Below are 17,732 nucleotides of genomic sequence, written 5' to 3' on the forward strand. Positions count from 1 at the left end.
TAAATACTTCTGTGACCATTTTTTTCTTTTTTCTGCTGGTTTTTAGGGGGCGAATTGTTGCTAGAGTGGTCAAAAATCAACAAATGACCGAACAGCTGGTAACTGTGCGCAGTCCTGCTGTCAGTGCAAGCAGAGTACGTCAGCTTTAAACTATGGAAGCCGCCTTTTTTTTTGTACGATTCCACAACAAAAGTGGGATAACCATAGACCCGAGTAGTTCCACTTGTTTTAAGATCAGTTTAATCAAATTTATGACCTTACATTATTTTTCTGTGGCAAAAAATATTTTAAAATCATAATTTCGAGGCTCCATTGGCAGCAAACATTTAGTTTTCAAAAGCAGGCAAGTTTTGATCTTTAATCTAGCAGCACTACTATCCTTACTAATATCAAGGCAACGGAATCTGAGGTGAACAACAAATTCAGACTCCTTTCCTCTTTTCTCACTTGCATTGTCTTGCCGCATTAGCATACTTGGACGGCATCTTTTGGCACGTTTGTAGAGGAAGGAAGGGTACTTGACATGCGGGAACATGCAAATGGAAGCCTCCATTAGCATGCGCTGTTCTCGATGGGTAGGCTGAAACATCCGCGGAGACGCCGAACTGCTCATGGATGTCTGAATAAAGCTGGAACTGTATCTATGTCAATAAAAAAATCCAAATTACACAATGGACGAGTTTAATTCATTCCGTGACAAAGCTCTGAATTTACTTGATTTGGCCCATTGAAATGAATGTAAATCCCATTACCCCATTTCAGGACCCCCCAAAAAAAACATTCTCATGGCACTTTTAATAAAACAAAACCAGCACTGCAGCTCCTTGTGTGTGTTCTCATTTTGTATTTGTCTTGACGTCTTTGTCACAATAAACGTCTAAAAGTGTATCGACGACTTTGGCTCTCCTTGCCCACATGCCAGGGCATTACAATAGTAAAACTACTACATTTCTTTCCCATTTCATTCGAGCGGGAACGCATCTGAAGCTCGCTCGAAGATTTTGGCCCGCAACACAATGCCAAAAAATAAAATAGCAAACAGCAGCTCGCAAATTGGAAAAGTCATCACTTGGGCCACTTGTAAGTTAAGGTACTATACATGTAATACAAGACAATCTCAAATCAAGGCAAAATTTTATTTCTTTGTCTGCCAAGCTCTTTGCTCAGTTTGTGTAAGAGCATTTCACTTGCGTCAAATCGTTTTTCTGTAAAAATTATATTACTGGCTATGAGTAAATTTAGCTTAAAACAAGAAATACCATAATGATATACGTGTAGGTAATACAAATACACTAGTTTTAAGAAACTGGTGGTGCTTTTGAGTCGAGCTAGTTGTTTTCCCATTGTCATATTGCCAGATCATTTTGATTAAAACATTTCTCATTCCATTCAATTTTTCACACATTATTTTCAAATCCTATTTGCAGTGCAAGTACATTTTGTGGAATAGCCTGCATAAAAATACTTGGAATTCAGATGTGACCAAGTTGTGCTGTCAGACTGCGAGGAACAATTTCACGGCCCCACTATGGGAGAGAAGACTGCTCATTTGACACTAAATCAAAGTGGAACAATTGCATTAGACAACAGAGAGGTTCCCAATCAGCAAACATAACGAAAGCACCAGTTGGATAGACTTGTTTAAAAAAATATATATATATTTTTTGGAAATATATATATTTTTTAAAAAGGATGCTGTTCATTATTTGTCTCTGTTGGTTCCGGGGCAAGACAGCTGAGGTCTTTGTCCCCTTCCCAGTCTCAGCTTGGACCCTCTCCCTGAGCCACGTCATCTGGCTCTAGTCTCCACTTGCCGGCCGACAGGGATCGTCGGCCGTTTTACGAGCTCCTCCTGCGTGCCGTGTCACTGTGGGGTAGACCAAAGCAGATGCCAGAATGAGACGAGACGTCGTGGGGAAAAACGTCAACGCATGCCAATACATGTGTCAAAGTGCTGAAATGTGTGTGCACTGATTTGATAGCACAAAATACCGTGGTGAGGAGAAAAATCTATTTGAAGCCGCGCCTGTGTTTTCCACTACCAGGTGGCAGCTTTTTAACGTTAGCCGAGACCAATTCTGAACAAACATAGCAGTTTGTGCATTCAATCAGCTTTAGAGTCACAGGTCACCATTTTAATCCCGCATACTCTGCTCGGAGAGAAAATGCTACCTTGTAAACAATTCTAGTACTGTCTGGTTTGTGTTGTTTCCATCATATCGAAAAACGACAGTTCAAGTCAGACTTGTGCCCAGGCCAAACTATCCTAATGTGAATCAGAACCAAATTATTCAACGTCCAACTAAATTTTTCATATTATGTGTACTCAAGTATTATCACTTCTACTACCCACATTTGAAAATAGGTCTGTACTTTCTATTCATTTGTCAACATATGCTCATTACTTTTTCCAGCCTCCGCGGATGATAATGTAATAACAAAAAAAAAGACAAAAGAGGCAAGGTCGACTGCAGTCTTGATTGAAATCTTTGGGGAGATAGGACAACAGCGACATGGAGGAATGTGAATCAATTTTTTATATCTTTGGGGAGATAAAATGGGACAGCAGAGAAATGGAGGAATGTGAACCAACTTGCGTTAACAACTGCAACATACAACGAAGCTACTGGTTTCCTTGCAGTGGAAGGACAATACCAGTTGGCGGCGGTAATGTGCCAGTAAGGTGGTTTGCCAACTGCCAAGACACCACAGAACAAGAGGCACAAGGAAGGACAGTACATTTGGTACAGGCTGTTTTGGGCTTGCGTTTTCTGTTTGCTGGTTATGTTGAGAGCCAATGTTACTGTGTTTATATGCACTACTGTTGAATGCAATTAGTCTTATTAAACTGGCACCACTGTATTTGATGTCAGCTACAAGAATAATTCGTGGTGAACCAGCAAAAAACCCTCAAGCTAATTCTATACGCCCCCCCGTCTTTTTTTATAGATACATTTACTTAACGCATACACTGCCATTTACGGCTTTAGAAGTCAAATATCCATGTTAACTGGGAAGTCTGGCAGTGAATGAGTTAATTATATCAGTAGTTTTTTTTTGTTAAGTACCTGGACTCTGACTTAAGTACAGCGTACGAGTACAAAACAACACACTGGGAAAACTGGCAAAATTGTCAGGAAACGAAAAATGTATAACGCTTGCACTTCATCTTTAATATGAAACTGGTTTTGCACAACCTTACTCACTATATCAAAAAAAAAGTAGAATTTCACTTAGCAGAGTGCAGACGCCAACTCGCCAAGGACATAATCCTATCACCACCAAATAAAAACACATCCTCCTTTGTGCAGGTAATGAAAGTCAAAAATAGCTTTCCCTGTTTTCACAGCTGTAAACTGTTCTGTATAAATGGCACTGAAATGGAATTGGGGGAGGGCTGTATCAGACATAACGGAACAAATTAAAACTTGTAAGTCAAGGTGCCACTGTATTCACTTCACACCTTTTATAACCTTGAATGTAACGTCATCAACAGTCTAGAGCAGCAGTGTGGCTAGATTTGTGTGTACTGAAAGCTTGTGCTCTGCAGTTAAGTTGATTAAAGTGTGACCGAGACGTGCCACTCTCCAAACGTTCGTTTAACTTTTCCCTGTCCTCTAGGCAGACAGTACATTGTGAGTAATTTCTCAGACACTGCTCTTCCTCCTCCTGCCACTGTTTCCATTCCGGGAATCGCCAGTCCCTTTTGCTGCCGTTTCCTCTCTGTCGTAGGGGGCCTCGAGCAGCGGCAGCTCATTAGTCACTTTCCCTGAGACCGCGTTGACAATAGCGCGGCCCTCCCTCTCCCCCATGGCCGGTAGAGGCATAGGCAAGGAACGCCACACGTCAATTTGCACACTCGTCAAGACGCGGGGAGATCGTAAGCCACCCGAGCTTTGGAGACGCTGGGAACATAGTCAACATGCTAGTAGTTACTTGTGTGGGGGAAATGAGCCCACTTAAGGACTTCACTGCTCATGGTGCCAGATCATTTTCTGCAGAAGAATGTCACAATCATGAGGCATCCCTCACAAAAGTAATCAAAATTAATCAGTTTCAGGTCAAACTGTTCCCATCATAAAGCCTTTATTCACTGTACAGCAAAGTGTTTTTTTTTAATGCCAATACAATTTTCAAAGCAATGAAACCAACCCTGTCTGAGTGTCTTCAAGTATGGATTTTTTGAAAGTGCCACATAGTTAAAAGAATAAAAAAGAACCACTATTCTAACCAGGTGGTGGACATCAAGTTCAAAAGCTGGCGCTACAAGGAAGAAAAAGCTAAACCAAAAGAATTTTAGTTGCATTATACAGCTGTAAACTGCTTATGCTTGAATTACAGTCTACAATGTTATTTAAAAAAAATCTTGACAGTTTGATACGTTAATTCACTTTCCATTATACCATCTGGGGAAGTCTGACTTGACAACTAGTGTGTAAAAAGAGGTTAGATGGTAGCGTGGCTGATTTAGAGCACCTTGTTGTCGCAGTGTGGAAAAGCTCCCCGACAACCCAGTGGGATATATACCAGCCACCAGAGTTGAGCGGGGCGTGGTTTCAGCGAACACACCCCAGTGATTGAGACGAGAGAGAAAGGCCTGATTTTAAAAAAAATTGAAACCTCTCTTTTACTTCATTTGTTTATCATTAAAATATGGCAGGGTCGTTTACAACACTCTTCTGTGGTATCAAATTAAAATGTTTTTCACTTAAAAAAAATTCCTTGGGTGTACAAGTGTATTGATGTTTGATGTCATGTTTCGGCCGGTGAGGATATGAAAGGACTTCATGATTAGAGAAAGATGTTAGCAATAAACATGAGTACCATTGAAGCATGATAGTTGTTCTTAAAGGAACGAAAGGAGGGTGGAGGACCAACCTGAGGGTCATGTGGCCTCCCTCCAGCAGTGTGGGTCTCCTGGCACTCAGCGAGGCCTAGAAGAGCCTGAGGGGAGTAAAGAGCCCAAATCAATACCCGGTCGACAGAGCACAAGGAGATACTTGTGAGATGGAGCTCATGCAACATGTCTACAAGAGAACATCTGCTCATGCAACTCAGTTATTGATAACTTTGTACAGGTGGAACAATTTTTAAAAATGGTACAAAACAGCTATTGACTTAGATTTGGCTTTGTTCATTTTAGCAAGAGTTGCATTAGCACTAGCCTGATGGTTGGTTAGTACACAGAACAATTATTTTAGTACATAAAATACACTATTAACGTAGATATTTTTTCTTAACTTTTTGAGTCTTTTTGTCTAGGGTTGCTATTTTTAAAGCAAGTTTATGTCAAAGGAGAAAAAACACACTACCAAATTAAACATTTAGGGTTAGGTTACCTTTACAGTGGAGTTGTCTAGGTTAAAAGCCTCCTCTCCATTGCACTGCCATTAGTGTGTCATTCATGACAACGAAGCCTAGATCCTGAATGGTGGTTTGAATTCAGTTAATTTGCAGCGGCGATGAAAGCAATCGTCATTAACGATTAAAACGAGACCACAGGTAAGAGGATTGAAAAAGTCTTATACATACCCAGGGATTCAATGCTTTACAACTCTATACACATTAGGAAGCTATCCGGCTTATTTTAGCGGTCTTACCTCGGGGTCCTTTTTAAAAAGTATAGAAAGAGAGAGAGAGAATAAGTCGAGCTCTTTTGATAATCCATCAAGACATCATTTAGGAGGGTTAAAGTCTGCACATGTTAATGCAAAATTCATTTAAGATTTAAAATGCGCTTTTGAAAACAAAAAGGCAATTTCAGATTGGACTAGGACAGGAAACAAATCAAAGCAAGTTACGTTTCATAGAAAACCCACTAAGCTTTATTGACAAACTGCTGCAAAACATCTTTTGGACAGATTTAGTAACCTATTTAGGCAAGCGTACACATGTAGCATAATGCATTTTATGGAGAGGGTACAGAGTAAGTACAGTTAGGTTTTAAAATATATACAAGAGTTGGGATTGAGCTGCAGGATCCCTTCTCTAATGGAGAGAGACGACCCATGTGGAGATTTGTGTCCCAATCCTTTGTTTTCTTCTCATTTTGGGCATGCAGTTTATGCAGAATCAGATCACAAACATGAAGACCTGAACTGTTTGGTAGCATAACAGGAGGCCATTTTGTAAATGTTAGAATGTACTTTTTTTCCTTCTCCCCTTTACATATAAACCAATACATGTAAACCAAATTGAGGATATGAGGACAGGCCATCTCAACAGTGTCTTTTTAGGGCTATATTTCAAAACTCTAAAAAGGACAATGACAAATATTGCAGCCTAAATCTAAATGAAGAATAATGTTTTATAACTATTTAAAAACAAACCATCACAAAAATGACTTGATTTCAATTAACTTTAATCTTCACTTGATTTTAGATTTCTTTTTGACTCTACATTACAGGTTTAAAAAGGTATTTTTATTGGACTATATTAACAGAATTTTGAAATGTAGCCTAAATGGGAATCTGCAACTGAACCATGACAGATTCTTTATTTAAAAAACACAATTAAATGTATTCTTTAAGACAGGTGCAGAATGAGCCAATAATTCAACTGGAAATTACTATTACAAAACAGTTTTAAAAAAAAACAATGCCAAAAAAAGCCAGAGGGCTGCGGGATGGTCAGAGAAAACTACAGGAAAATAACCAAACAAAAAGTAAAGGAAATAACGCTCTAGAAATTGCTTTGGTTGTGTATGGCGTGTGTATTAGGGGTATGTGGTGTACGGTAGAATCTTAAAAAAAAGAAAAAAGAAAAAACCACCCCCCCCCCCCCTTTCAAGTCCCCAATGTTGTAAAAAGTCCAATTGATTTATAATTATATATATATATATATATATATATATATATATATAAAAAATAAAAATAAAAAAATAAAAAAAAATAAAAACACAAAGGAACCAAAGCCAAAACGGACAATTACTTGTGTCGGGCTGCTTAAAGCGAGAGCTGCCGTTGTCGACAGGCGCTCGTCAGGGCAACCCTGTAAGGGGGAGGGCGGGTACGCTTCAGTACTGTTGGTATGGGTGCTGCCTGTAGGCCGCCTTGGCACCACCTCTGGCCGCAGGCGCGGCTTTGCCCGGAGCTGATCGCTGGGTGCCGTTCCAGTCATCTTGGGCTGAAGACGACACATGCATAGAGTTAAATACTTGTAAACCACACAATAGAGGGGTAAGGGAACATAGGATGCTAGAACATTTGAATTGGATTCTCATGCGATAGTAAAAACGAATAGAACAGAGGAAAACTACTAATATACTTAAAAAAATTGACACCTTACCAAAATTTTCATATGACTCTGCAGCCTCTCCATGTCCATAGTCGTAATATTCTGCCTCTCTGATGGTCATACATAAAAAAAATAGGGGGGAAAAAAATAAACATTTAATAATAACAAACATCAAGTACCAGCTGAGTGAAATGTCTGGGGGATGCTACTTGGCTTCTGTGAGTGAGATCAAAGCTCCTGAAGAGCCTTGCCAAACATCCAAGTGGCAACCAGGTTGGATTGGTGCAGAATGGCTCACAACAGATTTCAAGTGAAGGTGGCAGGTGAGAAGATTCACTCACGCCTGTGGCTGCTGGCTGTAATAGCTCTCGTATGACTCGTAGGTGGGGTCAGCGGCGTAGCTCTCGTCGTAGGCCTGGAGAGGGGGAGACAGTGAGGAAGAGGCTTGTCAACGCACCGGACTGAACAACAGAAATCCTCGCTCAAACTCATGGAGAGCAGGCTATGAAAACACACTGAATGTTTCAAAGTTACTTACATATTCCTCATAGCTTTCTGCGACTGCGGCAGGAGTGTGCTGATGGGGCAGCATTCTCTGGGGTGGCCCGCCGGCGGGCGGCCTGGCACCACGAGGCGCCACAGCTCCCCTGGCGGCGGCAGCGGCTGGCCCTCCTCGGGCGGCGGGAAGGCCCCTTCCTGCACCTCTAGCTCCCCGAGCTGCGCCGCGAGGGGGCATACCCCTTCCCCTGGGAAATGGGCCAAGAGAACAGCCTCAGTGATAAAGTCCAACATTGTCCTTGTGACACTTCTGTGCCTCGCCTACACGTCCGTACCTGTGTGCTCCTGGGGGGCCGCCGCGTCCCCGAATTGGCATGCCGCCTCTTCCTCGGCCCCCGTGCTCCTGGCCTCCGTTCAGGTAGCCCATCTCCATGAACTGCTCTTGGCAGATATCGTCAGTCACATCCTGCATTCAGAGCAGAAAATGAACATTCGTAACAAAGCAGAAACTCACTGGAATGAAATTCAGCAGAGTGCCAACTTTACACCTGTCCAGATACCACCCAATTTTCTACTTTATTCACCCACAAAGGAAATTCACTGTTCCCAAGTCTCCACAATGAAAACAAGGCAACGCAGGCATGCCAAATTACTAATAATGATAAAAGGCATTAAAAAAAAATTATAAATGGTGTCGATACAAGTTTTTTGTGAAGCTAAATTGAGGAAATGTTGCGGCAAAACGAAGATACTGGATTCATACCATACTTGGGCACACTTTGCATCCAAAATCCAGATTGTTTGACAAATGTGAGCAATCCAAATTAAGTACTTAGGAATTAAGTGCAGGATTTGGACCTGGATCTGTTGTAGGATGGCCGATCAGTCGTTTAACGACCTCAAATAAGTCACCAAGACAAGAAAGGTGTTTGGAGAGTGTTCAAGTGCCACCTACACAAAGGTTTCCTTGGCTTTGTAAGCCTTTCGTCCCTGTCCCTTGGGGAGTAACTTAAGAGAGCTGCTCTGCGACCTAATCAATCTTTTCATACTCCAGATCTGCGTCAGAATGGAGACTGAGCGCTGATGACGCCGAAAAAGACAGAACACGCTAGAATATGAAAGGGCAGATGGCAGCTTTCAATTACCTAGACCATCTGGCTAAACGCATGAGCCATTGACCAATTACGAAAGGATCTATGGCGATGTGTCGAGTCATCGCCGCGGCATCTCGCGGGCCAGCGGGGTGACAGGTCTTTACAGTTCTTAGATGAGCTCATTGAACTTAGAAACGTAGAAATAGTCAAATATGCAGCAATGGGTCACCAAAAGGACCCACAGACATTTGACAGAAAAAGCAGGGTTTTGCTTTTTGGGGGGGATTTCCACTAATCTATACATCAAAAGCCCCAGCATGGACCCGAGGACAAGTGTAGCCAATCCACTGAAGACAGTGGACCCACCATAGTGCTACGCTTTGGAGCTTACCCACATTTTTGGGGGAAAATATGCTTCAAAAGGTCAAAGCTTAACTGTAGTTCAGTCCATTGTTCTTGATGAGTCAAGTTAAGTCCTCAGTGTGCTTTGCCCTTTTTGTTTGCGATGTACCGAAAGGTACCAGTGATGGCAAAGATGTAAAGTGATAAATCACAGAACTTACTGTGACGCATGTTTATTAAATACACACACATTTATATTACCAAGCATATGCTAGTAATGACAAGCATGAATATGACCAGAGAAGCTTTCAATCGCTGAGTATTCCTTTAATGTGAGCAAGTTAATGTTAAAATATTGGCCTTACATTTATGTTTTTTTAGATGGCTTGAGTTTAAAACTATAAGACAATATTGAAATTTTTCTTATAGGATAAAATGCTTTGAAATTAGAACTTTTTAAGTCAAGACAGGATTTTGTTCAACCTTGGCGGCGCCACTGTGTAAACAACCCCAAGGTACGAAAAAATGCATTAAACCATGACCTGGATCCAAATGACAGCCATAAAAACCTGACAAATTAACAGTCATCTAGCAGCTTTTATTTTACACATCACGACAGTAACAACAAAGGGTTTGGCTCTTCCTTCTTCAGAATGCTGCAGCCCAATTAAAAATGTGAGGCCTTTCACAAACCCCAGAGTGGAGCATTATTAGCGAACGCGTAGCATTCTGTGGAACCAGATGGGCCTAAGGTTCCAAAACAAATCCAAAGAGTGTAGGCAGCACAGCGTGAACTTAAACTCACAGCTATCTGTACGTTAAACACTGCTAGAGGAGACATGAGAACAGAGACCTGAAGAACATCACGGACCGTTCATGCACCATCAGAGTCCCCATTATTCACACTGCCACCCTCAAGAGAGCGTTACCATGACTGAACGAGTGAGTTGTTATTTAACCTTCTAGTAAGTTACTTGCATTGTTCCATCAACATTTAAAGATTACATAGCCAAAAAGCACTTTAAACAGTATGTGGATTAGATTTTAATATTGTCATCATGCCAAGCTCCCTACTGCTTACAGCCTGGGATGATGAAATACTGCAAATTCCAAGTGAATTGGGGGCATCAAGGTAGAGAACAACATGTCAATCTAAAAAAAGAATCCACGTCAGTGTGTGTCACATTTTCGACAACCATTCGTGCCAAAGAAGCTAATCAGACATGAGTGGTTTGGAGGGAAACAAGTCTCCACATCAAAGTCCTTTTGACGAGCAACTCTTGCAGAAAAACTACAACTCACAGGAAACAGGAACTTCTTGACTTCCTCCATGGCGTGGGCCATACGCAGGTAGGCTTCGGGCAAGGGGGCGAAAACTTCGACAAACACGTGCAACTCCATGGACAGGTGGGCATACTTTGGCTCACCGCCGATCCTCAACTCCTCCTCCTTCAAATAAAATAAAATCATTTGATCATTATGAGAGAATATATTCCTATCATACTCAGAGCCAACCTTCGTATTTGTTAGTCTGTTTTATTTGATTGAATTTCCATGGAAAGTTTCAAACTTTGAAAATCCCCCGTGTTCATACCTTAGCTTTGTCTCTCATGGAGCCCTTGCCCAGCACAGAGATCTTGGCCCCGGTCTCCTCCTGCAGACGTTTGATGGTGTTGCCTTGGGGTCCCAGGATCTTGCCCACAAAGTTGAACTGGAGAAGGACAAACAAAGCACAGAAAGATTTGACTGAGAACACAAAGGCCAATTTGGAGTGACGGGAGGGCGAGGGTGCAATCACTGTCATGGGTCTAGCTTATTGACACTCAGGGAGAGGTTGTGAGCCCGAGGCTTGTAATAGCGTCACAACAAAAATGTGCAAAATAGCTACCTCGCCCACGCGTGAAATAGCTGACATGCATGGTTTTGGTTTTATTTCAGGTATTTCGTGAAGCCACCACAGAAAGGTATTTCTGAAGGTAACGTGTAAAAGTGTGCTCATCACCACAGAACGACAGTTGGAACTTACAGCGAGATACTGAGCAGACCAGACCCCTTTGGAAGTCAAGTATTTCTCTTACTGATCTATTTAGTCTACGAAGTGTAATAAAGGGTTGAGTATTTAGTTCAACAAACCGGTAAACCTCTCTTAATACTTTTAACAGTTAAGAATGTAAAATTTGAAAATAGAATAAATTGCCTATAAATCTAAAGGTTTTATAATGGAAGTTCCTTGAACAGACCTAGTAACTTTGCATCAAGTGTTTTGAAAATAGAACAACTCAGAAGCCAGCCAACATCAAGGGATAGATTGGGACCCGCTTTGGTCATTCCACTGTGCTTTTAAAATTAACATGCAAATGAAGGATTAACTTGCATAATTATTTTAGTGCAAACACAGAATGCTCACATCTATTGCCCCCATAGCCACATGACTTAAACCAACACAGCTGCGAGTCTTGTTGTAAATTACATTTATATGGCGAAGACGTTGACGCATTTAGTGAGTCCAAACAGAAGAGAACCCCAAACGGTGGGACAGAATGGAATTGAAGGTAGTGGAGAAGCAATGTTAGCATTAGGATCCCTGAAGTGATATTTATAACACTACACTGCTATAATCATGCCACTGAGTCTCAAGATCAAGGTTAAGACTAGTAATTTGAGACTCCGAGTAACCCTGCGGTTTTATGTAATTGAACCTCGACTGCAGCGGGATAAATTGAATCACAACAGGGAATAAAGATGAGAGGTAGATTTGTTGGGGGGGAGGGGGGGTACTTGGGGTACTGTTCACCTTGGGGTACTGTTTCACAGGTATGAGGACCCGTTCCTTGAGTTTGATGAACTTGTTCGTGAAAAGATCAAGGTATGTGTCTGGCTCCTTCTTCGACTCGCCCTTCTGGACCCTGTCGATTTCTGCAAAGGGGGAGGGATTTGGCTCAGTCAATGTGATCATGCAAAGAGGTACCGGATTCAAAGACATGTTTAAATTACCAATTAAGCACAGATTTTTTAAGACTCAAAATACCACAATTAAAAGAGTATTGAAATTGAGTCCCTGACATGAGAATGGGGGTCCCCAACCAGGGATGCAGAAATTTCCATTCCCCCCTCTTTATCCTATTTTAGGGCAGACTAACCTTGGAATGGTCACCATGGCGATTCTGAATGAAAGCCATCCAAGTGAAGAACTACACTGCCTACATGTGTTTTTGAAGTCTTACTCATATTGACTAAGAATTGAGCCTTCTTGGAAAAAGTAATCTACAGCTATATTGCAATAAATCATTGTCAGAAGGCGGTTTTTCACATCTTTACTGGCAAGTACACCAAACTCAAAATGAGTTAAACGAGTGCAGGAGGGCGAGTTCAAGCAATTGGGCAACATTACAAGGATAGTTCATCTACCTCTCTCCCCGCTCACAGTCATAAGCCTAAATGTACACAAACTAGTCACAGAACAAGATATGTTCACTACTGGAATTTACAAGATGGTCACAAAAACTTAACATTACCACCACTTTATTTGCTTTGATAATGTAAAATGTTTTATGACATGTATTAATTTGATGCAATTATGATTAAAACAGGAATCAAAAGTAGTCCATACCTACTGCGGTTGAATGGGGCTTAATACAGGGGGTCCTGACATCGACCCCCCCCCCCAAAAAATTAACATTCTTGAACAATCACCACTAGCTAAGAGTCAAGTATGCATCAGTCATTGTGTGCTTTTTTAAACAATATTCTCTCTTTGTAAAGCCTGCCCAAAAACGGTAAGTTTTTTTTTTTTTTAATAAATCAATCTGTTTTACCCATGTCACCCCCCCCCCCTAGTCTCTCCTGTCCATAAAACTCAGCGACGCCCATGGTAAGAGGCACACTATCCCAGTGCTTACGTTTTTTGTTCGTGTGTTTTACCATAAAAAATACTTTAGTGATGACGTCACTACGTTGACATAGGTTTGTTTTAGACCACGATGTATTCCGACTTGCGTACAAAGTCGTAGCACGAACGGAACTAAGTCGTAAACCGAGGACCCCGTGTAGTGTGTGAACGCAATAATGCATTCGAAATGTGTGGTATATTGTATTTTCACATTGGATGTTGATCTACACCTAAAAGCCAATTGTTTATCACAAATAGTTGCTTTGATTAACATATCGACAGAGTAAAGCTAATTACGAACATGCTAAGTTTGCTAATGAAGACAAAGAAAGTCTATGGGGGTTGTGTGTGTGGGGGAAGGGCTTATTGCCACTTGAGGACCACCGATTTGACTAACTCAAAGCCCCACACATTTGAGAGTTAAAAATTAAAGAATGTAGGAGATTAAATGGGAAAGCGGTTGACGACTAACGTTTTGTTTCAAGAAGAAAAAGACGACGACGGTGCTATGAACCTCACTCCAGGAAGCGGGACGCGAAAAAAAAGTAAAAAGTGCATCTTAAATGGCCAACACTCGTAACAATATTCCACACAAATTAGACTAATTGATCTGTAATTTAATTTAACTGGAAAAAAGCGCCGGTGGCTTGCTTCCGCTTTGAGCCATAATGGAGTATTCCGTCCCAACAGTCGCCACATGGCGCTCGACGGCGTAGTCGTCAGCCGCCTTTCCTCTCGACAAAACTTGGAACAAACGCACGAAAAGGTCCGACAAAAAAACCACAAGAATTCGCTTTACCTGCTTCTAAAAGTTTCATAGCGTGTGTGAAAGACGAGTCAAGGCTGTCCTTTTCCGCCAGCAGCTCTGGGAGATATTTGTTGTCGCCGTTCTCCATTTTGAGTTTGGAAAGAAGAGAGAGGTGGGGGGGGGGGGTTCACTTCGGGTGGAGTTAAAAGCTTATGGCGACTCAAAAAAAATCCCAACGGAGGTGGAAAAAGTAGTCCTGTTATGTAGCTACGGATTGCCGCGTACAGAATTCTCCTTTTAGGAAATGCTCTACGGTGGTTTCGAAGCCGGACGTGTCCGCTACTTTGTAGTCACCGTGGTTGGTCCCGTCCCGATCCGCTCAGCGACGCCGACTGGGTTGGAATGAGAGAAGAAGAAGAAGAAGAGCCGGGAAACAGAACTGCGAAGGGCGGATGTGACGTTGGAATTGCGTATCTATCTAGAGCAACGCCCCCTATGTTTAAACTGAAGCTCATTTTAGCTAAAATGTTAAATACACAATCGTGTAATGCATTGATTTTTAATATTAGTGTTTATCATCAACTAAACTGACTTTAAAAACATCCTCCTATTTCCTGAGCTAGATAAAGTCCTTAGAATCATTCTCATGATTATGTAATAGTTGAATCATCTAAACGTGGTTACTGTAATTGAAAAGAACAATAATCAACATTTAATTTAGTTTACCATCTCGACTACTTATTGCATGTGTTTGCCTAATACTAAGTACGCCTTTGACAGAGGTGGATAAAGTATTCACACAGTGTACTTTAGAAGTACAGATACTTTTTTTGTTTTACAGTAAAACAAAAAAAGTCTGGAAAAAGTTGATGTACTGATTCCACTGATACACAACCTCTATGTTATATGTTTAGTTTTACAATCAGGTTATTTGTTATACAATCACAGCAAAACTTTCTTTGCCACAAACCTGTTACAGATACTCAGCTGAGTAAATTCTTAATGGTAAATATAGAAAGTATGTATACATTTATTTGAATTGTTATTTAAATTTAGTATTACTGTAATTACATGAGTAACAGGTTGCAAATCAATGCTGTTAGTTTTGCTCAAGAGTACATGCTAGCTGTGTTAGCTGCTATGCTATCTGGTCAAGAACAAACTTATATATGATAAAAGAAGAAAAACGGATATTTGTTTCTGATACTAGGAGTAACATGGTTGCATTGGTTAGCGTGGCACAATACATTATGGCGGAACACATTGAAAAGATATTAAAATAGTAAAGAGAACTTAGCTTTGGTCTTCCAACTGTTAGAGCAATTAGCTTGATGTAATTTCTGCTGAGTCATGTAGCTCTCTTTTCCCCCTCTTAGGCCTGAGTAAAGGTGTTGCATATAGGTCGAGAGACAACTTCAGAGAATAATTACTACTTTTTACAAATGTGTCTTTGATAAAACATTTTTTTAAACAATTACCAGGAAGACATTAATCAAATCATACTACAAAAAGTTTAATTTTAATAAAAATGTTCCATTATATTTGACATTTAAGTTTGTCGACAAAGGGGAAAAAAGCAATTTTAGGGATTTCTCAAGAGCTACATACTTGGCATTTGAAATAATATTTAGGAATCACTTTTCCAACAGTAACAGTTACATTTTGTCGGCTAAAAAATAAAGACTCAAGTACAAATACCTGAAAAATCTAAATAACATTACCTCCGACCACGGGATAATGCATGCTGCTGTACACTGGCCTACATGAAGTTCTGGAAACGCTCCTGAATTTTCCATGCTTTGAACGTGTAGCTCTTTACTGGCCCTCAGTGGCAGTGCTGATCATTGCAGAGAATGTGCCACATAAAAAGCTCCAATTGGTTCCATCAGAGGACTCCCTTTTCCTCTCCACTAATATCGATCCCACACACTTAGTGCAGAAGTGAAAAGAGCGAGGAGGGAACGTCGGGAGCGGACCTTTCGGGGATTGATTCCTCTGGTCTGGATGCTTGTAATGAACCTGTCATGCCATTGAGTGGAGCGCACGAGTGGGTCAGACGGTTAGACTTGACCTAATGCATACAGAGCGAGTCCAGGTCAGTGCTCGCAGAGTAGCAGCAGCAGTGAACAAACCGTAAAAAAACAGCGGGCCATTTGTCAGTACGCCGCCTGAGAGAGAACCATTACAATTAACCGCAAGGTGCATCCAGGCGTACATCTACTCGGAACAAATGAGCTTCAAAATGTGTTGGCGGCGAACACATACAGCAGGCCGGAGACCAGCTCGTGCTATCTATGATCTATCTATGACCATTACGCCGTTATTAGGACTGGGGCTCGCAAAGGGCGTCCTGACTCATCTTGTCATTGACAGAATGCCTCTTCTTCGCCTGTGAGCGGATTTCTGATGGGCTCATAAAAGGAAGACTTACTCCTCTTGGCAAGTGGATGAGTTCCAATCCGTTAGTTGTGTGCCGTCCCTGCAAAGAAAAGCTCCACAGTTCGGGGTTAACAGGTGCAAGATGGAAGCTGGGAAACATGTAGAAGTTGCTCGAAATGGTTGTTCGTGTCTATATGTGCCATGCGACTGACTGGCGACCAATTCAGGGTGTAGTCCACCTTTTGCCCAAAGTCAGCTGGGCTGATAGGCTCCAGCGCCCCGTGACCCTAACCAGGATAAGAGGTGTTGAAAATGGATGGATAGATTATATGTGTGTGTGCATTTACAGTATGTGTGCAGCAGAAGAACATTTATGTCAAGTAAATGAGCGAGAGGTTGCACAGACTCTTCCTCCTCTAAAGCTATTCACAGGTGATTTATCATGCACAGCCTCATTTATCGGGCCCAAATGAAAAGCCAATAAGGGTTAATACACACACACACACACACACACACACACACACACACACACACACACAGACACCTATATATTTTATGTATCCGCACATTATAGGTTTTTATAGTCGTGCTCACCTCAGGGAAATAGCTCAGGAGGCAGTTTGCATTCGACCACATCAGTAAGCAAAGTGTAAAGTGGCAGCGAAGAATACACATTCAAAGTTATTAATGATATCAGTCTCGGCCGGGGTCACCAATTGCTGTGCTGAATCAGTCTTACTTTTTGTCTATTCCCACACTGGTTGCATTATGAGATTGTTTAAAGACCTTTAAGTGAATTGAAAGATTCGTTTCTAAGTACAGTACATGTTTGAAGATAATTACTGAAAACATGTGCCAAGACTGAGAACTATGTAGTACTCAGTTGTAGAGATATACTGTAGTCTACACACCGAAAATGCATCATCCCTTTTAATAGTCCGCTAGCGTGGCCACTTTAGAGTTCCTTGTTGAAAGCCGTGAATGTGTACACGCTACAGTGCGAAAGGTGAAAGCGCGAGAAGAACAGATGGGGAGAAGGGGAGGGTGGTAGCATGACTTCACAGCCAGCGTGTGGATGGGGGCTTCGCACTAGTGTGGCTGCTTCGGTTCGCCTTCTCGGCTGAGAGTGCCCGCACGACTCAACCAGCAAGATGGAAGAGCGGGAAGGGAGGAAAAAGATTAAAAAAATAAATAAGTCTGATTTTACAGCCAATATGTGTACTAGGGCTTCGGGATGGCGTGGCAGCTTTAGACCGCCTTGTTGTCGCGCAGTGGAAAAGCCCTGATATATTTATGCAGGTATATGTTCGCGGTACAAACATGTAGCTATGTGTAGGAATAAGAAAGATGCTAGACCAAGTAGCATCCATTTTTCCAGGTTGTTGTAGAACTATTTGATTGACAGCTGACAGTTGAGTGGGGCGTGGTTTCAATACATTCAGCGGACACGCCCAGTGTTCGACCGCAGAGAGAGAAGCTTGATTTTTCAACATTTCTAAGCCTCATTTTATATACTTGGTATTTTTTTAATCATTCAAATTTGACA

At 41.5% G+C, this 17,732-nt stretch overlaps 1 protein-coding gene across 2 annotated transcripts; it reads right to left on the reverse strand.

Moving 5' to 3' along the window:
• Positions 1 to 1,122: 1,122 nt before the first annotated feature.
• khdrbs1b (KH domain containing, RNA binding, signal transduction associated 1b) lies at positions 1,123 to 15,152 on the reverse strand. Of its 2 annotated transcripts, XM_061759652.1 has the most exons (12): positions 13,859 to 15,152; positions 11,965 to 12,086; positions 10,765 to 10,881; positions 10,473 to 10,619; positions 8,070 to 8,200; positions 7,775 to 7,982; positions 7,578 to 7,651; positions 7,288 to 7,346; positions 6,931 to 7,125; positions 5,340 to 5,424; positions 4,879 to 4,944; positions 1,123 to 1,867 (listed from the first exon to the last, which is right to left on the reverse strand). In XM_061759652.1, the coding sequence occupies exons 1-9, from the start codon at positions 13,953 to 13,955 to the stop codon at positions 7,016 to 7,018; spliced, it is 1,065 nt and encodes a 354-aa protein (XP_061615636.1). In that variant the 5' UTR covers positions 13,956 to 15,152; the 3' UTR covers positions 1,123 to 1,867; positions 4,879 to 4,944; positions 5,340 to 5,424; positions 6,931 to 7,015. The 2 variants fall into 2 exon arrangements, with proteins under 2 accessions (XP_061615636.1, XP_061615635.1); XM_061759651.1 differs by lacking the exon at positions 5,340 to 5,424 and having other exon boundaries at positions 13,859 to 15,151.
• Between the last annotated feature and the right edge of the window lie 2,580 nt (positions 15,153 to 17,732).

The sequence above is a fragment of the Phyllopteryx taeniolatus genome, chromosome 21 (genome assembly GCF_024500385.1).
Source record: "Phyllopteryx taeniolatus isolate TA_2022b chromosome 21, UOR_Ptae_1.2, whole genome shotgun sequence".
Lineage (NCBI taxonomy): Eukaryota > Metazoa > Chordata > Actinopteri > Syngnathiformes > Syngnathidae > Phyllopteryx > Phyllopteryx taeniolatus.

What these genes read in the sequence shown, in the direction of transcription:
- khdrbs1b (XM_061759652.1), bottom strand. Translation starts at nt 13,955, where the DNA reads ATGGAGAACGGCGACAACAAATATCTCCCAGAGCTGCTGGCGGAAAAG. An exon ending in TCAAGAAGTTCCTGTTTCCT is followed by an intron (nt 8,201 to 10,472) that starts GTGAGTTGTAGT and finishes CTCTGAATGCAG; the next exon opens with GATGTGACTGACGATATCTG. An exon ending in GGCCCCCCAGGAGCACACAG is followed by an intron (nt 7,983 to 8,069) that starts GTACGGACGTGT and finishes CCCATTTCCCAG; the next exon opens with GGGAAGGGGTATGCCCCCTC.